Source organism: Chelonia mydas, chromosome 6 (assembly GCF_015237465.2).
Source record: "Chelonia mydas isolate rCheMyd1 chromosome 6, rCheMyd1.pri.v2, whole genome shotgun sequence".
Taxonomy (NCBI): domain Eukaryota; kingdom Metazoa; phylum Chordata; order Testudines; family Cheloniidae; genus Chelonia; species Chelonia mydas.
In genome coordinates this window covers 48884088-48905313 of record NC_051246.2, presented here as the reverse complement: position 1 = coordinate 48905313, position 21226 = coordinate 48884088, and the positions used below count along the sequence as shown (strand labels likewise).

The window sequence follows — 21226 nt, the reverse complement described above, 5'->3', positions numbered from 1 at the left end:
ATCTGTTGACAAAGACCTTTAATAAAGATAAGCAGAGTGAAAACAACGGATGTTTATTCTCTGCTTGTTACAGAGTAGGACACAAGAGGTTAACTCATACTATTGCTAATGGGAGTTGCAAGATTCCAAACCATAATATATCAATAGTAGCATGAACACCCATATCTTTAAGGAAAAAGTGTTCAATTTAGATAAAAGTAATAGTAATGGTTTCCAGGGTTCCTTGGAGCTCCATCAAAATGAAAACAGAACGTGTTGTGCCTTTATCTTAAAGGGATGCTGTCAATCTAATAATCACACAGGGCCAAATTTCACTTTCGTTACTCAGGTTGAATATTATTTCATGAATAATCTCATTGGAGTTAATGGGGTTACTCAATGAATAAGGTACTTAACTGGAGTAAAGGTATCAGGATGTGGCCCATAATAATCATGATAACATTATCAGCTAATACTCATATATTCTTTTATTCAAACTGAAAATATTAAAAACCTAATTTACAGTAACTCCTCACTTAACATCCTAGTTATGTTCTTGAAAAATGCAACTTTAAGAGAAACGATGTTAAGTGAATCCAATTTCCCTATAAGAATTATTGTAAATAGGTGGGGTTAGGTTCCAGGGAAATCTTTTTTTTTTTTTTTTTGCCAGACAAAAGACATTCTGTACATTGTGATAGACCCAGGCCAGTGGGGTGCAACAGCATAGTCTTATTGGGATCCAGGAAGTGCTAAAGGATTCCCCACCCCCAGCCTAAGAGGGGGGTTGAGCAGCATAGTAGAAGGCCGATATACTGGCCACTGGATAAGCAGTTTTCTGTTCCCTGACTGACCAGAGGAGAGGCTGCTCCAGGCTAGGGTGGTCACCTGACTCCAATTAACCTGCAAAGAGTCAGTGAGCCTGTTAAGCTAATGTGAACACCTGACTCTAATTAAGGCCCCTCTGATACTATAAAAGGGCTCACTCCAGTCAGGCTGAGGGGAGCCAGAGGAGAGGAAGTGCGGCTGAAGGGCTGGGCAATGAAGACACCCTCAAGCAACTGGAAAGGGAGCCCCAAGGTAAGGGTGAAGAAGGTGTTGAGAGAGAGAGAGAGAAGTGGGAGAGGTGTGGGGAAGTGGCGGGAAGTGGCCCAGGGAAATGTAGCAACTCTGGCAATGAAAGGTCAGCTGCCAACAGCTGCTGCCATTGGGGTCCCTGAGCCAGAACCTGGAGTAGAGGGCGAGCCAGGGTTCCCCCCAACCCACTGCTACGGAAACACCTCCTGGGAGGGGAAGACAGGCCCCTGTCAGGACAAGAGGCTAAACTGTTCTGGAATAAGCCCATAGGGACAACAGAGACTGTGGGAGTTCTCTCACCAACCTCTTTGCTGGCTTATGATGAAAATGGCTCAGTAGGCTGTGACCCTTGCCTCTAGAGGGAGAAGGGCTATGTAGAGGGTCACAGTGAGCCTCTGAGGCTAGCGTAATCCACCAGGAAGCGTGGGACCCGCTGAGACAAGGTCGGAGCTCTGCCACAACATATACAGTATAAGTTTTAAATAATGTAATACTGTACTCACCAATGATGATTATGAAGCTTGGTTGAGGCAGGGGCATAACAGGGTTGGGGTGCGGGGGCTTGCCTTTCTCTGCTCGGCGCTCCTGCCAGGAAGTGGGGTCAAGGTGAAGGGGCTTGCCTGCTCCCCGGCTGAAATGCCGGGCGGGCTGAATGGGGGAAGCCCCCGCCCCTGCTCCCCATCAGGAGCGCCGAGCTGGGGAGCCAAACAATGTTATAAGGGAACATTGCAGGACTTTAAAGGAGTATGTTCTCTAATAGATCAGCAACCTAATAGTGAAACAATGTTAACTGGGAGGACGTTAAGTGAGAAGTTACTTGTACGTCTCTCCATTTATACTGTTTGCTCTTCACTTGCTGAAGCTCATCCCCATACAGAGGGGCAGACATATATTCTTAAATGGGTTGTAACTGGGACTTTAGAGACCATCAACCTTGGGCTTGCCCTCTGCATAGGGGTGAATATTACCCAATGAATAACACTTACTTGGACAAATAGTTCTAATAGGCCTGTTTCTTAGTTTTACACCTGTGTATCTCCATTGACGTAACTTGACTTACACCAATGTAAGGCAAAACAGAACTGGACCTATTACTGCTGAGTAAGTAAGGGGTTGTCTACATGGGGAATTGTTCCAGAATAGCTATTCCTGATTAACTCCATGTTTGGGGGCTCTTATTTCAGAATAGGAGAACTTTGAGTGTCTACACATGGAGTTCATCTAGAATAGTTAATCTGCTTTAAATTCCCACTCTGTTTTATTCCAGGGTAATTTTCATGTGTAGGTGAGCCCTTAGTACTACGTAGTATGAGAGAGGCTTGAAGAGTCAGGCTGTCAGCCTGGGCAATGAGGTGGTTGATTTCACTTTTGTTCTTGTGCATTAGCACCCACAACAGTTGTATTTGGGCTCAAAACGCTGAAGGGGACTGTTAACAGTCGAAAATTCATTTTAAATGAAATATATATAAAGCAAGTTGATGGAAACAGTTTGCTCACCTCCCATTGTGTTTAATCACAAAAGAAGAACGATATCGTAGACAAAAGCTAAGTTGACAGTTTCTTTAAAACAATTACATAGATAAAATAGTTAAAAACCATTATGCATCTTTAACAGATTATGCTATAATCAAAGCATAATACGGTAGCTAGACATGGGTAATTTCCTCTGTGTGTGGTTGTGGGTAGGATCGGGGGGAAACCTGCTATCTTGAGGTACCCGCAGGGAATAAAAATTAGATGCTACTTTTGAGGCCTCAACATGTTGCTTATCTGCCAAAAATTCAGCTTAATCTTTCCACCTGGTGCAATAGATTGTTCGCTATGTGAGGGAGGGAAAAGATCTTTTTTTTTATTTTTCATTTCTGACACACAACTAATGTTAGGTGATCATGTCACGTGTCAGTTTATGGCATGATGCAACATTAGATAACAGGACACAAAGGCAAGGCAATGTGACAAAATGTAGTGCCTCAGAAATTACAAAAAGGTAGAATTATTTGACACTTGCTAAGGTAGTTCTCTAGTTCCCAGACGTATCTGAGGGAGTTCCACATCACTATGTACTGAAGCAACCAAAACTGTAGTTAAGCATCTGCTTTTTGGCTTTCCAAAAGTTGCCGTTAGTTTTTCCCTGCATTTTTTTTTTATAGTTGGAGTTGAATATCCCATTGGCTCTTTGAGCTATAGAAAGAAAAAGATAACCTAGGATCATAGTACTTACACACATACTAGTCTATCAAGTCCCTCCCTCCCTGCATTTACAGGAAACTGCTCTTTGAAGCTAGGAATTTTCCTGTTGTCTTCAATGGGAGCAGGCCCTTGGTCCTAGTATAGACAAGTTTTGATGTTCCTACTGTTACATTTATTAAGCTTAGTTCTTGTGCTTTTCAGATCTTGAATTTCTCGAATACCCACACTCTGAGTGAAATCAAAGGGAGCTTTGGATGTGCAAAGAATGCAGGATTGGATCTCAAATGTCAAATAATCATTGTCCAGTCACACACAATTTAAACACAAATGCCACTCTCCCCTTTGCTTTATAATACAAATGTAATAATGTGTACTCTGAAATCACAGCTCAGGGTGGGGTGGGGTGTGGGAAACAAGTAAGCCAAGATTTGCAGGAAGATAATTTTTTGTGTGTCAGGATTTTTCTTCTTCTGTGGAGATCTACACAGGTGCTCATTATGCTGCTTGGAAAATGAAGCAGCAGAACCGTAAAATGTGACACTTCTAGAAGTATTTGATAAATGCTCATGATTTATAAACCTGATGTACGGTACTGTATCTGGTGTGTGGGTTTCCAAGAGTACAGGGCTACCTCTGGAGGCAGGACTTTGGGAAGGCGTTAGTTGCGGTGGCCTTTGTGAGAAGTAGTGTGTGTGGGGGGGGGGGGGGGGGGGGGGGGAGGGAAATGGAAGGAAGTAGTTAAAGATTACCTTTGTGTAACTAATTATGAAGCCAGTTTGAAATTAACGTTTGTTTTGTACTGCCACATATTTAGAAGTCGTGCTCCTCTGTGTTACCCTTTTGTTCTTTGTTAGTGGCAGTGCGTTTAATGGTTTTGATGTGTTGTGAGCACTTGCTTTCAGATGGGATATTCTGTCCTTTCTAGTTTTATACCGTCCTAATTGTTTTGAGAAGCACTCTTTTTTTTTTTTTTTTTTAAAAAGGTAAACATTCATGCTGATGTTATTGCTAAAGGTGAGAAATGCAAAAAGGAGGACACATGTGGCAGTTCCATTTAAATAAAAGCCTATTTTCAGAAACAAAGGCTTATAGAGCAAAAGGGAGCTCTTAGTACCCCGAGCACGTTTGCTGTTACGGATGAACCCACAGCAATGGATGCTATCAAACTTGTCATATTTTATTCATGAGTTGTGGTGTGCTTGGATGAAATAAGAAAAGCAATGCTTCAAATCATAATTATGGTGTAAAAAGATAAAACCGTTGTTGTTGTGACATTTTTAAAAATTCCTAAATCTCTCAAATAATTCATATTACAACTTACAGGGAATGACTAAGTGTGTTGGCTGTGTTTGATTCTTTTTGTTTCTTTGCGGAATGTAGTACAAAGATACATCCTGAAAGAATCTATAAATGTGTGTGAGAGTATACCCATTCACCTAATACGCATGCTTTTAAATTCTTTCAGGATGTCTCTTTCAACAGTGTTCCACAAAGATACACAGATGATATTGAATACAAAAATAAATGTAAAGCGGCTGATAGCAGAAATTACATATCGATAGAAAAGGGCTTTGACAAATATTACGTTCCAAGCTATTATAATACAGTTACTAAATAAAATAAAGCAACCCAGGATTTCATTTGCTTAAGTAATGTGAATTTTCTTATGTAAAGAAATCATAGGAGAATTTTTATGAAACATGTTCTGTAAGAAATATGCAAAGAATGCAAGTTATCTGAAGAGTTGTGGATTTTCTTTAAGATGAACTAAAATGCTTTTAAAAAAAAAAGTAATTTAAAACTCAAATCATTAAGGCCCTGATCCACCAAAGCATGTAAGCACATACAGTATTTAACTTCAAACGTATGAATCATCCTGTTTGATTTCAGTGGGACTACTTGTGTGGTTAAGAGCTTTGTTGGATCAGGGCCAAAGAAAACATCTGTGTAGACTTAACATTTTAAAATTAATACATTTATTTAAAAAGGTGAGATTTTTGTTTGTCAGGGCCTGAGTTCAGGGATCATCTTCTGCTGGAAGAGTTGATGAGTTCGCTGAGGTTCAGATTTGTGCAAATGCAAGGGTCTGACTGAGCAGATCCAATTACAGGATTGAGCCTTACTACTTGGGGATCACACTGTGTGTTGATGGACACTTCCTGTAATCCTCTTGACTTCAGTGGAATTGCATGGGGGCATAAATCAGTAATGAATGCAAACCATACAGTGCAATGACATGGATTCCTTAAGCAGCTTGGGCCAAATTCAGCCCTGTTGTAATTCCATGGAATGAATTCCTCCGGGCAAGGACTGTCTTTGTGCTAGGCACTGTACAAACATAAAACAGAATGTGGCCTTGGTCCATGACTAGAGCAACTAAGCCCTACAGCAATATAAATAATAATACTTTAACTTCTTAGAGGTCTGAGCCAAATCCTATTGATTTTGATGGCTTTGGCTCAACCCTTGGTCATCAACTGCATCAGGATACAGACAGAGCACTGAATATAGGGAGGTAAGTAAAGAACTACTACTTTTCAAAAAACATAGTTTGTTTTCAAACACCTTTATTTGTAATTAACAATAATATAGTGCCTTCTATCTCAGCAGCTCAAAGTGCTTTACAGTCATGAATGAATTTGCCTCTCAGACCATGTCTATTATGCATCTTAAGCAGCATTAAATATTGTAATCTCCCTTTTACAGATGGGGAAACTGAGTCATAGAAAGATTACAGTTTACCCAAGCTTCTAAGTAGGTGTGTGCTAGAGGCAGTGGTAGAATGCTGGTATCTTGTCTCAAAGATTCAGGAGTTGGCTGTCCTGTCAATATACCACATTCTGCATTTCATGTGGTCCCACTGACGATTTACAAAGGAGCTTAAGTGAATTAGTCCCCCCGATTGCTATTCAATTTCAGTGGGAATTGGGCACCCTGGATTCCTTTGAAAAGCCCAGGCAGCTTGACTGCTGACCTGAGGAAGGCAAGCAGGATTTCTCCCATGGTGTTCATGTTGAATTTTAGAATCTTAAAGCACTACAGAAGCACTAAGTAGTACCATTAATTCAGGAGATGTCATCCTGTTGGTAACATCCATTGTATAGGGCAATATTTATAGTCTTTCCGTGTAATATCGAGCTGTTCAGCCTAATGGGAATGCTTTTCAGTTGATTAAAATATTCTCTGTTGTTTTTTTGCTTATACCTTCCCGCACATGGTGTTAAAATAAGGGGATATTTTAAAACACAATTCCTTTGTTTTTTGCCCATGCGTGGTCAGCCAACAAATTATGAAGTCATGACATCAACCCTATCTGAAAATGTTTTTTAAAGGGATGAGGGGAAGTGCCAGTTTGGCCTTGGCAAAAAGCCAGAATAGAAACAGGCAGAATTTTCAGTGGCTCATTGTTTAGTGTGATGTTAATATTTATCATATTCTAAATTGGATCCCAAACGGACAATGTTTCTGTAAAAAGTATAAGAAGTCTGTAATAAACCTAAGAAATCACTGCCTCTTCCCAGTGGTGTATAGATTGCCACTGGCTCTGTTGACAGTTCTTCTTGTGATTGTGTTGCCAGGGCGCTGTCTGGTTTCTATAATGCTCTTTTAAACACTCTTGTGCAAAGTTGGCAATCAGTAATTGCAACATTTAGCTTTTGCAGCGATAATGCTACTGTACCTTGTGGGCAATACAGATAAACAGTGGGAAAGACCTTATAATCAGTGAGTCCTGAACTAATTAGCTAACAAGGCATGTAATTTGATTAACTCAGTATGATTTAAGAGCAGATGATGTGCTTTTACTGGTACTGTGACTTCTCAAGCATTTTCACTGGCTAAGGAGTAGGTGTTTAATTTAAGAGATCAAACAGTTGCACGTGTCCTAAATAGTCTTGATTTCAGTGCTAGTATCTTCGGGGAAAACAAACAAAAACAAACTTTGCCTCAAAAGACAAGCCCAATAGCCACCTAAAATCTCTGAAACACACAAGAGTCGGATGCATTAATAACAGGTGGTAAATAAAGCTGACCTATATGAGGAAAATACAGGAAGCCAGACATTAGTTAATTGCTTGTGGTTGATCTGGAACACTGTTATTCCTCCTTGATTCCTCTACCTCTGCTGCTTTTCTGGTCAAATAAATGGTTTTGAAAACCATATCATTTTGCAATATAACATACTATCCAGGTCCTCTAGTTGATGGAATGTATGTATGTATTTTGCTGCTGAAGTGCCTTGTTGTCGTTATATTAGTTCATGTGAGGAGAAAGCAATTTAGGGCTCTAGAGACTTGAAGCCCTCTATGTACCTAAACAAGTGCTCGCACCTGCAATGCAGACTTCTCCATAGCAATCTGCTAGTGTGTCTCAACTGGGTCCCACAGGGACCTTTCATTGGTGGGGGCTGAAAGAGATGAACATTTTTTTTCTCCTTACTTTGTATTCATTTCCAAGTCTCATATGAGTAAATACTGCTCTGTTTGTCCCAGTGTGCCAAATTTAGGTAGTTTAGTTCTGAAATATTGCTGAGGCAACCAAAGGCATTTCTCTTAGACTCTCTGACAGCTACTTAATTAATATGATTTTGGTCATTCTTGCTGGTGCTCAAGTTAGACCAATTTCCCAGAGGTGAAAAGTCAGACATTAATCCACTAAACTAACTAAATTATTGGTTGAGGAGAGACTATGGTTTCATAAGTGATCTCTTTCGGATATTTTAGTGGCTCAGAATCTTGATTTCTCAGAGTTTTGGAATTTGAAACAGCATCCCTTAAAAGAAGATGGTTTTTTATTTCAAATAGTAAGTTCATATTGTTAAGAGATAGCTAGTCATAAATTAGTTTACAAATGTATGCACATCAGAATGACCGGAACACATGAATGTTTAAACCTGGTAAGATAAATTGTCAGGGTAATTTTACATCATGCAGAAGGAAAGTTTATTTAGAAATAGACTTGTTTTCCACCTTCTCTTCTCGAACTGCCTTTGTTGTATAGCCATGGGAACTTACCTTTGAAACATTAGCTGCTCACCCTGGTAATTGCTCCATCCTCTAATTTAATGAAAACCCATTACACCGAAACAATAATTAAAATGAGACATCATCTCTGTAGGAGGTTTGCATATTAAAATCAGTGAGCATTTCAGTGCAGGCAGATCTTATTCTTGAGAAACAGTGTTTGAAGCAACATGTAAAAAGTGATTTATAATGAATAATAATAATCTAGAAAGCTGTGCTGTTGAACATGATGCCCTACTGTTTATTGAATTGAGCAGAGCTGGCAACACAGATGCCAATAAAGCATTTAAAAAGACTTTTTTCTCACTAGTGACACCTCCCCCTTAGCTTAGAAGAAGGGCACGCACGTGGCAAGACATATTACACCCCGGTCAGGTCTCTGTGGTTTTATAAGAGTTTGTGTTCTCTCCTGAGGGTGGGCTGGGAATCTTCTTTAAGTGGCTGCTTGCAGACTGTGATGTGTGTGCCTGTTGAGGTGGCATAGACTACGTTGGCAAGCCTGCAGTCATGGGTACTCCAGCTGATGAGAGCCTAATGAAGGCTAATGTGTTGCTCATGTTCTATGCTGCATAGTATGAGCTGGTTTGTGCTGACTGAGAGCTGTATGGGGATAGTAACCTGAGTGCCCTGGGGAATCAGGATGGTCATATATATACCTGTTCACCTTAGTTCTGGCTGGCACACCTTGCAGATTCCCTCCAGCTCATATTTAAGGTGGAAACTTCCACCCATTGTTTCACTAACTCTACAAAAATACACACACCAGCCTGGAGACAGAATCAACCTTTCTGTGGGATGAGGCTCTTCCCCCTTGACTACTCCAGGCCAACTTGGTTTTGCCTGCATTTGGTAGGAAAGGATATCTCCCTGAGGCTTTTCTCCTTTTGGCAGCGAAATGAATCATCACTGGCGACAATCCCTGTGGTTGGTGTTTTTGTCCTTGCATAGTCTTTTACAGCTCTTTGAGACTATTGCCTTTTCAAAGGAGCTTTTTTGTAGTGGAAAGGAGGGATGATGTTCCTCTGAAATATCCCTATTTCCACCTTTGCTACTTCCATTAAAAGTCTTATGTTGGGGTGACCCTGCCTCTAGCTGAAGAGCTGGATTTTGCTTTTGGATCCCTTAAAAAGGGTTGTGATGAGGCACATCATCTTTTTCCAAGAGGAAGATTGGACAAATGACCAGGGAGGAGTATAACAATATTGCTCGGGCATGCAGGAGTGAAATCAGGAAGGCCAAATCACACTTGGAGTTGCAGCTAGCAAGGGATGTTAAAAGTAACAGGAAGGGTTTCTTCAGGTATGTTAGCAACAAGAAGGTGGTCAAGGAAAGTGTGGACCCCTTACTGAATGAGGGAGGCAACCTAGTGACAGAGGATGTGGAAAAAGCTAATGTACTCAATGCTTTTTTTGCCTCTGTCTTCACAAACAAGGTCAGCTCCCAGACTGCTGCACTGGGCAGCACAGCATGGCGAGGAGGTGATCAGCCCTCTGTGGAGAAAGAAGTGGTCTGGGACTATTTAGAAAAGCTGGATGAGCACAAGTCCATGGGGCCGGATGCACTGCATCTGAGGGTGCAAAAGGAGTTGGCGGATGTGATTGCAGAGCCATTGGCCATTATCTTTGAAAACTCCTGGCGATCGGGGGGAAGTCCCGGATGACTGGAAAAGGGCTAATGTAGTGCCCATCTTTAAAAAAAGGGAAGGAGGAGGATCTGGGGAACTACAGGCCAGTCAGCCTCACCTCAGTCCCTGGAAAAATCATGGAGCAGGACCTCAAGGAATCAATTCTGAAGCACTTAGAGGAGAGGAAAGTGATCAGGAACAGTCAGCATGGATTCACCAAGGGCAAGTCATGCCTGACAAACCTAATTGCCTTCTGTGATGAGATAACTGGCTCTGTGGATGAAGGGAAAGCAGTGGACGTGATGTTCCTTGACTTTAGCAAAGGTTTTGATACTGTTTCCCACAGTATTCTTGCCAACAAGTTTAAAGAAGTGTGGGCTGGATGAATGGACTATAAAGTGGACAGAAAGCTGGCTAGATTATCGGGCTCCACGGGTAGTGATCAATGGCTCCATGTCTAGCTGGCAGCCAGTATCAAGCAGAGTGCCCCAAGGGTTGGTCCTGGGGCCAGTTTTGTTCAATATCTTCATAAATGATCTGGAGGATGGCATGGGTTGCACCCTCAGCAAATTTGCAGATGACGCTAAACTGGGAGGAGTGGTAGATATGCTGGAGGGTAGGGATAGGATACAGAGGGACCTAGATAAATTAGAGGATTGGGCCAAAAGAAATCTGATGAGGTTCAAGAAGGACAAGTGCAGAGTCCTGCACTTAGGATGGAAGAATCCCATGCTCCGCTATAGATTAGGGACTGAGTGGCTAGACAGCAGTTCTGCAGAAAAGGACTTAGGGGTAACAGTGGATGAGAAGCTGGATATGAGTCAACAGTGTGCTCTTGTTGCTAAGAAGGCTAACGGCATTTTGGGCTGTAGAAGTAGGAGCATTGCCAGCAGATCGAGGGACGTGATCGTTCCCCTCTATTCGGCATTGGTGAGGCCTCATGTGGAGTAATGTGTCCAGTTTTGGGTCCCACACTACAAGAAGAATGTGGAAAAATTGGAAAGAGTCCAGTGGAGGACAACAAAAATGATTAGGGGGCTGGAGCACATGATTTATGAGGAGAGACTGAGGGGACTGGGATTGTTTAGTCTGCAGAAGAGAAGAATGAGGGGGGATTTGATAGCTGCTTTCAACTACCTGAAAGGGGGTTCCAAAGAGGATGGATCTAGACTGTTCTCAGTGGTAGCAGATGATAGAACAAGGAGTAATGGTCTCAAGTTGCAGTGAGGGAGGTTTAGGTTGAATATTAGGAAAACTTTTTCACTAGGAGGGTGGTGAAACACTGGAATGGGTTACCTAGGGAGGTGGTGGAATCTCCTTCCTTAGAGGTTTTTAAGGTCAGGCTTGACAAAGCCCTGGCTGGGATGATTTAGTTGGGGATTGGTCCTACTCTGAGCAGGGGGTTGGACTAGATGACCTCCTGAGGTCCGTTCCAACCTTGATATTCTGTGACACAAGGGCTCCTAAGATGTGGCTGTCCAAGGAACAAGGATCTGAACTTAATATTCATATGTCCTACATGTCTCCTGCCAAATGACTGCCTGACCAGTCTCTTGTACCAATACTAAGTAACTAATCTAATCTGAAAAGCTGAATACAAACAGGGTGATTTCACTATTTTAAGTAGTTTATAAAAATGAATGTTGACTTAAAAATTAAACTTTTTATTGCTGATGTACAAAATAATGGTATCTCCTTACAAGGTGGGCAGGGGTGAACAAGTCAAAATAGGCAACAAAGGAACACCGCATTTAAAAGCCAGTACTCTCTGAGATTTGAGTTTCACTGTCCACTTTGGCTGTCATTGAAACCCAAGCTCTGATTTTGCAAACTTCTGCTTGCTTATCCAGATCTTCTATGAATGTGAGGGAATGGAGCATCAAGCAGTTTGAGTATAAATGTTCCATACAGGTGATACTGAAAGTATATTGAATCAAGCAGCTTTCAAATGGATTGGGATTAGGGGTATAGCAATAAACTCTCCATGCACTGAAAAAAGAAATGAATCAGAAAGAGGCTCTTTAGAGCTTTCCCAGACAGGATATTTCAAAAAATAATATAACTATTGAAAGACATTTAAGACCAGATCATGTCGTGTTTACTCACGGGAGCAATCCCTGTAGTCTCATTGACTCCAATGGGAGTGTTTGAGGAAAGATTACTCACCAGAATAAGGATTGTTCATGTGAATAAAAGTTGCGGGGTTGGGACCACAATTGTTACACATTTCTTCCATTGCTTGTAGTACTGGGGACCATGGATTTGAATGGAATACAGGCATTGATGTTGTGAAACGTCACCTTCAGAGAATTTGTTCCACTGTCAGCTGCTTTTGTCCTTTTCCCTACTAATTTTCAGAGTAGCAGCCATGTTAGTCTGTATCCGCAAAAAGAAAAGGAGGACTTGTGGCACCTTAGAGACTAACAAATTTATTTGAGCATAAGCTTTCGTGAGCTACAGCTCACTTCATCGGCATCCTTTTCTTCCTACTAATTTTGTCCACTTCGATTTGGGGATCATTTTGCAGAAGCCAACCTGGCTCTTTTGATTTACTTCCTTGTTGGGGTTTTTAACATCCTCTGGTATGTAAGTGGCAAAGCTCTAAGGATATTTTAGTTGCTGTGAACGGGGGAGAGTTGAGACAGTGATCGGTCTATCAGAAATATATGGTCTGAGGGCCAAATTTGGATTAAGTGTTTTTAAGGCCTGAGCCTGTGAGACGCTGAGCTCCCCTAATTCCACCTAATTTAAAAGAGCACAGGCTCTCATCACCTCACAGGATCAAGCACTTATTGCAGATATAGTCTGTCTTACTGTCTTCATCCTCCTCAATTTCTCCAGTCGCTGTATCTGAACACCCCATACTCATTAAGAGTCTGATTCTTTGCCCATTGAAGTCAGTGGCACAGCTTCCAGACCCTACTGTAACACTATAGGGACATTGTTTATGTGGACCTATATTATGGCTGCCCGTCAGAACTATTCAGTGCCAGCATCATGATCAGTCCCCGTGGGGAAAGGTGTTTAGGGTATTAAGGTTATGTGCTTGTGCATATGGGCCATTATCCACTGTGTCTCGGGCCATGGAAGAACTGTGGAGTGTGAGCACTGCAGGTTGAGAGAACAACATAACTTGCATGTTGTCATCTCCTGTGCACTGCTTTTCAGATGAGGTCCTATGTGGCTCCATATTTTGGGCTTTGTGTTAGTCTTGGTGCATAGTTTCCTTTATTAGATTTATAGCAGTTTCCAGGTAGGCCACGTTTTTGGGTTTAAATGACTTGACACTTAATAGGCAAGTTATGGTGGCCCAAATATGTCTCTGATTAGCATTCATAATAATTATGAAGGATTTCATAAAATATACAGATGAGTATTTTAGATTTGACACTAACAGAACAGTAGAGGCATTAAGCTAGTTGTACTGTGTATATGTCAAGACAGTGCTTAACAAAAAGTGTCTGCAGAATCTAACTATTCGGCATTATGTACTGGTTAATTTCCTAATTAGTATGTTCTCTGTGTCTTTAAACCCCCTGGCAACAACTGCATCAACTCAGAGGATTTCACCAGAATTTGGCAAAATAGGAACTAAATCCCACAATTTGAAATTTAGTTGGAGGTGCTTAAAGTAAGCACCATTGATAATTACAGTTAATGCATACTGCTAGTTCAGACAGTAAGTGGTGATCTCTTATGCTAAAAAGTAATGTTGCTCAGCATATAGACATTTCCTTTTTAGAATTTTAGGATTCCATTTTTTTTTTAAACAAAAGAATCTTCTGTTTCTTTGCTTTGTTCAAGGTAGAAATCTCCCTCAGTAGATCCTTCGAGAAGGCTTATTATATCAGTTTGCACTTTCAAATAAATATACAGAGCTGCTTTATTCACCTGGGTTTGATTTGAGAAACACTTTGACTTGTTTAAAGAAACCCCCAAACACCCAACATTTCAAATTAAGAAAACATAACCACATAGCAGGGCATGAGAAAGTCATATCTTCATCTCTTTGTTTTTTGCTGAGGTCGCATTATCAGTCAAGTGTAAAGTAATATTTCATTGAAGATGACTAGATAAAGCAATACTCTATGTTACACAGGAAAGAAAATAGCACTTTATTACAAGGAGCCAGTTATTTTTTATAGATAATGTAAGAACTATTTTTCCCTGATGGGCAGCTAGCTTCCTCCCATCCCCCCCAGAATTAAAATTGACAGAAAACAGAAGTCTGAGCATATAGTACTTATAATTCATTTGAATGATATTTTGTCTAGAGATCAGGTGAAACACAGAAGATTGCTCAAAAGCAGATGATGTACATGACAACCATGTGGACTAAATATATACACACCTCTTTTTTTTTAACCTTATAGGGTCAGGTCCTGCTATCTGATCCATGTGGGTGGATCCCTGCACATGTGTGAAGTCCATTTGAACTAGACAGAACTGTACACAAGCAGACTGACTCGTCCACCTGTACGAGTCAGATGGCAGGATTGGGAGTCCTATTACCAGTCGGCCCTTAAAAAAAGCTCTGTGTTTCCAATATAGTGTATGTCAATTATGTTAAAAAGTGTGTCCATAATCTTTTCCATGTCAGCAAGTATGTTCCATTGCTAATGTAAGGCTTTATCCTGCAAACACTCAACTACAAAGGCTGTTGGTCAGTAGGATTATTCATGGTAATAACAATATACATGATAGCTAAGTGTTTGTTTGCAGGATTTGGCCCTTACAAGTTATTTTCCTTTTTTAGGAATATACTGTAACAGTGGTCTAAAACGCTATATTAATATTGTTCCAGTGGTTTGAGCCCCTATTCTAGAAAACTGTAGTATTTTACATTCATGTTGTATATTCGTTTTAAAAGTAGCTGAATGCATAAGAGAGAGGCATTCTGACGTATTCATGCACTATTAAAAGACACAGGAATATAGTATTACATTTCAAAGTGTTTTTCTAAAAGAAAGGCTCAGTGTATTGAAACTCAAACCATATGGATTAACAAAAAACATTCTTGAGGTAAATATCCTCATTTTGTTCTGGGTCATTTAATGACCTGGAAATTTAGGATTCTGTGAAGATTCTCTGAAATTTGCCAATGGAAATGTCCCTTACAAAATTACCAATGTTTTCAGTGTGGATTCATTATTATCTGAAAGAACTTCAAAAATGGTTTGAATGTCATATATTTATTTTTAGGATTTTCATGACATTGAAATATTTTGGAAACTTCAAATCAAAGAGCAAAAATCTTTTACTTTCAAGTTTTTGGGATTTTGTACTGAATTTTTCACACTTTAGTGGCCCAGATTAATTCCTGGTGTAATTGTGCTGGCTTTAATTTTATGTCTATTTTGCTCCACAGTTTGAGGACTGGATCAGCAGACTGATGATTTAAAAAAAAACAAAAAACAAAAAACAAACCCTGTCCTTTCTGTACCTTTTTTTTTTTTAATAACGGGTTAAATATGAATTGAGTTAATTTATTGGGTATGGGAGCATGGAAGACCTTCATGGAGGATATCCTCATGTTCTCAAGGAGGCAGCTGAACACTAATTGTCATTTTAGATGTACACATTTATATCCCTTGCAGCTAGGTTTTAAAAAGAATTAGATAATTTTATGACCATTAATAACATTTGTAGCTATGCAAGCTAAACTAAGATAATGATATGGATAATCAAATCTCCAGCTTAAGGACATAAGCTGGTCACCTACAGCGGACAGGAAGGATTTTCCCGCCTCCCATGGTGTTGTACAATTTGCTGGCTACATTAGAGATTTTTTTCTGAAGCTTCATGATTTTTGCAGGATACAAGACTAGACAGACTAATAGTCTGTATGGTGAATCTTAGGGGTGAGTTTGAGCCAATGGACTAGATTTTTAAAACTGACTAGTGATTTTGGATGCCCCACTTGAAATACCTTAGGGATGCTGGATTTTGAGTGGGGGAGTAGACAGCATGTTCTGAAACTCAGTCTGCTTTAAGACTTTTCAGGTTGGGCACCCCAAAATTGAGGTACCCCAAATCACTAGTTTAAAAATCTTGAGCACAGAATTTGGATTCTCTCCATGGAGTGGAGTTCCCTCAAAGTTAAGGGGTGTTTAGGTGTCAATTTTTTTTCTGGGTCCATCTTCTGTTCTTCTCTTGGGTCCAATAAACATAATTTTGTGACAGTACATTAGGTTCTTTATAGTGAGGCTCTGTGCTGTAAATTTCATCATTTTTTGTCCGTTACCCTACAGCACTTACACTGGACCAGATCCTTCAGTAGTGCTACTCTGATTTATACCAGTTGAGGAACTGAGCCAGAATGTTTGGCTTCAAAGAAAGCCTTTCTAAAGAAGCAGCACGTGGCTTTCTAATTGGTAATGGCATTTGAGAAAAGAAAGTGACACAGGCCCCAAAAATATGTGATAAAGTGCCAGCATGAAAGACATGACAAAACAAAATAGCAGAGGAAGGTGAAATGATGCGTGATTCATTCCTTTAACAGATTTTCAGTGTTCCCTTTCCTTTCATTATTCACCATCTTAGAGGTTAGTGGTGTGCAGTAAGAAATGGTGAGATAGCAGTGGGTGCGTTTGAACAGAGGTGACTTTGGGTCTAAGAAGAGCAGAGAGTGGGAAGGCATGCCACTGATGGACAACAGCAGAATTAGCAAGACTGAAACATCTCTGGCCCTACTTGATCAGAGTGTAGATTAATAAATATTGTATGAGCTGTCACACATTGCTTGTTTAAACTGAGAAATCCCAGAAATGATAGTGTATTGCAAGCATGTCTTGCATTTATTTTGGGCAAAGGCATAGCTCTGTAGCATTGTTAGCAATAATACATCTCTGCCCTACACAGCGCAAGGACAGGGTCCCTCACATATATTGTGGAGAGATGGTAACTGAGTCAATGGTAAAATTGAAATTGGAGCTTGGTAAGTGGCATTGGGAGCAGGCAGTTCCTGATATTCCTTGGAATTTTGGAGATTATTTATCTGACTGCAGCACACCTTGTTTACAGCAACTTAATCTGCTTGCAGCAGACCCAAATTGCTTAGCATCCTGTCAACATTTCTGTCAGAAAATCAGTGCCTGGCCAATTGTGAACTTGTCCAAGTGGGCACATTGACAGAGATGGCATTTTGGGTTTTCACATTAAATGAATACAGCTGTAGCGTGCAGTACACGACTGTTGAAAAATATTGATGGAAGAGGAAAATAAAAAGTGTAATCTGAATCCTTCAGACTTGGCTTTTTTACTGTGCCGTTGTGTTTTTTCCCTCCCCTCCCCTTCTCTTCTTATCGATGAAACTCTTAGATGTAGAAAGAGAAATCCATGCAGCGCCCCATGTGAGCGAGAAGTTAATTCAGCTCTTTCGGAATAAAAGTGAATTCACGTTTCTGGCCACCCTGCAACAGAGGGCATCAACTTCTGGAGTTGTACTGTCCATCCGAGAGTTGGAGCACAGGTAAGAGGAAATCTCGTCTTTGCTGAAAGCTTCAGTTTTCTTCTATAGCAGAAGTATCTCTGCACTTAATGGTCTAGCATGACATTGAGCTAAAGTAGTAGTTGAAACATCTGAAGTGACAGTCAAAGTCTCTGTTTCATAGATTTGTCAGCTATTTTTTTTGTTAAAACAAAAGAAGGCAGGATACTTTATTCAGTAAAAGACTTCATATTACTTTGATCTTTTAGTTACTTTTAAGCCAATGAGGTAGGTATTAACACACCATAGAAGCCCCTGTAATGTCATCTCTATTAGTTCATCATGTGTTTCACTTCTTCAGGGATGTTAAATCTACATACATTGCACAGTCCCATGCTTCCTTCTTCACTACGTTTTGTATCATTTTAAATAGTGTCTGCTCTTTTGAGGTCTAGCAATTAGACCATTATTGAAACCTATGCTTTGGATGCCTTCCAGATGGTGATGCATTTTATGTTCCCTTCCTGAGATTAAATGTAGTGTAAATTTAAAAAGATTTGTCTTCGTTTACTGTCAATGGGAAAAATGATCTCTTTGGATAGCTGTTGTGACGTTGCACTCCATATGCTTTATGAAAATATGCTTGGAATGTGAATATGATGTAACTGGAATATGCTTTGTGCTAAAGGTCTCTTGTAAGGTATCATTACAAAGCTTATAATCTACTGAGTGTGTTCATCCTATTTGTATGTATGTATGTATCATTTTTGTATCTAAAACTAGAAATATGAAGTTATCTCTAAGGTCCTTTTGTAATTATACAAAGTGTGGTCCATTAATGGTGGTTTAGAATCTTGATGGCACCCACTGACTAGGACATTTGGCTGTAGATGGTTTATTTACCTGCAAGCCTTCTTGTGGATGTGGGGGCCAGCCTGTGGGTAATGAAGAATGAGGTCTCACAGTGACATGTGACCATGTCACCTGATACTGGAATCTATCTTAAACCTGGTACTTTTCCATTTAGAAGGAGGGGTGGGAACCCAGAGAGACAAAGGATTCCCATCTTGGGCCAAATCTATAAAAGGGGGTAGAACAGAACAAAGGGGGCTGCAATCATGAGAAATACCCTAGTTACCACCTGAGCTGGAACTAATAAGAACTGTACCGGGGAAAGGATTGGGCCCAGACTAAGAAAGCGTCTAGTCTGTGAATGAAGCTTATTGGAACATCTCTGAGGGTGAGATTTACCTGTATTCAGTTTCTTAATGTATTATGCTTAGAGTTGCGTGTTTTTGCTTTTTTACTTGGTGACTTACTTTGTTTTGTCTGTTATTACTTGGAACCACTTAAATCCTACTTTTTATTCTTAATAAAATCACTTTTGTTTATTAATGAACACAGAGGAAGTGATTAATACCTGGGAGAGCAAACAGCTGTGGATATTTCTCTATCAGCGTTTTATAAAGGGTGCACAATTTATGAGTTTACCCTGTGTAAGTTTTATACAGAGTAAAACGGATTTATTTGGGGTTTGGATGCCATTGGGGTCTGGGAGCTGGAGACAGGAGTATCTGCTGAGTGGTTTTCAGTTAAAGCCTGCAGTTTTGGGGACGTGGTTCAGACCCCGCGTTTGTGTTGCAGAGGCTTGCTTGTCTGGCTCAACAAGACAGGGTTCTGGAGTCCCAAGCTGACAGGGAAAACGGGCTCAGAGGTAGTTTCAGCATTTAAGGTGACAGTCCCAAGGGGGTCTCTGTGACCAAACCCATCACAGCTGTCATATCCATAATGGCAGGCATTCAAGTTTCTCCAAAAAAGGAGGTAGAACTAATAAATAACAGGTCCAATGACAAAGTTATTCTGTTGGTGTTTAGTGTGTGTGTGTGTAGATATAATATTTTGTAGAGAAGGCATTGTGTCAAGTGCTCAGAAGAAGGGAGTGGGAATCAACACTTCTGGGTTCTGTTGCCACCTCTGCTACAGGCTCTTTTTGTAGCCTGGAGAATGTTATTTTTTTCATAGTTTTTTTTTTTTTTTTTAAGGCTGAAAGGGACTGGTGTGATCATTTAGTCTGTCCTCGAATAACACAGGCCATAGGACCTTCTGAATTCATTCCTGTTTGAACCAGGGCATAGCTTTTAGAAAAACATCCAATCTTGAGTTTAAAATTGCCATTAATGGGGAGTCCACCACAACTTTTGGTCAATTGTTCCAATAGTTAACTAGCCTTGCTGTTCAGGATTTGGATGTTATTTCTAGTCTGACTGTATCTATCTTCAACTGCCAGCCATTGAATCTTGTTATACCTACTTACTTTACTTCATTCTGCCTTAAGTGGGGATGATAATACATACATACTTTATTGGGGTCATGTGAAGCTTCTTTATTTAATGTTTGCAAAGGACTTCACATTATAGACATTGTGTACAGTATTGTTGTTCTAATGCATTCTCATATCCTGACACAGATGTTGCATTCCCTGACTCTTTATATTAAATGCTAATGTAATTATGCCTTTTTGGTGAAAGTTGGACAGAGCCAGGCTTTGGCTTCCTATAGCCACTGGCTGCTAACCCAAACCTCCAAAGCATAGCCTACAGAGCCAGTGAGGCCTCTTGTGACTCTGAAGTTCCATCTATCACAAACCCCTGGATTTCACGGGGATCTAGTAGAGACTGTGATATTAAGCCTACTCAAGCCAAACCAGTAGTGGCCTTGCATGGCCTGGAACCCATGCACAAAATTAAATCAAGTCAATATTTTTGTGCTGTCAGCTCCAAACATAGGTAGTAGGGTTTTGCCACTCCCGAGGTCCTACATATGGCTGGTCAACTCTGTCTCAAGGTTCTTCACAGATCTGGCAATGCATCCGTTTTGGCTATTGGCTGCATGTGTGGGAGCTTACCACAACTTCCTGGTAATCAGAATCCATTAACTTTATTTAATGTTATTTTCTTATTAGTATCCAGATTTTGGTCCCAAATCCCAAGTAAAAATATGAAGACACATCATCTCTGTGGGCCTCTAAGTACATTGCTTGTCTGATTATATAATTATATAAATTATATATTTAAAGCTTTCTAGTAGTGAGAGGCAGTGTGACCAGTGGATAGTGCACTGGACTAGAATCAGGAGACCTGGGCTCAATTTCTGGTTCTGCCATTGATTGTGTGAACTTGCACAAGTCACACCCAAACTTAAAAAAAAAAAAAAGACTTTAAAGTTTGCTTCCCACAATTTTTGGGTGCTTAACTTTAGATTCCTTTGGTCTGATTGGCTTTAATCATAGAAATGTAGAGTTGGAAGGGACCTAGTGAGTAGCACAACAAGGAGAATGGACTTCCAAAAAAGCAGACTTTAACGAACTCTGACAACTGGTAAGCAGGGTCCTATGGGAAGAAAATCTAAGGAAAGAAAAGGAGGTCAGGAGAGTGGGCAGTTTTTCAAAGGGACAATATTTAAGGCACTTCAGCAAACTATCCCAATGTGAAGGAAAGATAGGAGGAATCACGAAAGGCCGATAGGGCTGCAGCAGGAGCTCTTTAATGACCTGAAAATCAAAAACGAATCCTACAAAAAGTGTAAACATGGACGGAGATGAAACAACAATATGAAATTCAATAAAGACAAGTGCAATGTACTACACCTAGAAAAGAAAAATCAAATGCACAAATACAAAATTGGGAATAACAGGGTAGGCAGTAGTACTGCAGAAAAGAATCTTGGGGCTATCGTTGATCACCAGTTGAATATGAGCCGATAATGTGATACAATTATGAAAGAGGGAAATATCATTCTGGGGTGTATTAATAGGACTACCATGGTTTAAAATTAAGCGTGTGTGTAAATTATTTCCAGATTGGGGTTGACAATGCAGTTATGAACACCAGAGTTATAAACTGCCCC

General features: G+C 40.3%; 1 protein-coding gene across 10 annotated transcripts in view; it reads left to right on the top strand.

Annotated features, from left to right (window-relative positions):
• The window catches only part of NELL1 (neural EGFL like 1), a 409663-nt gene that overhangs the window by 15021 nt on the left and 373416 nt on the right, over positions 1–21226 (top strand). For all 10 annotated transcript variants that reach the window (XM_007067928.3, XM_043548858.1, XM_037899951.2 and 7 more), the window contains exon 3: positions 17212–17362. In XM_007067928.3, coding sequence (XP_007067990.2) covers positions 17212–17362 — 151 coding nt within the window. The remainder of the gene's footprint in view (positions 1–17211; positions 17363–21226) is intronic.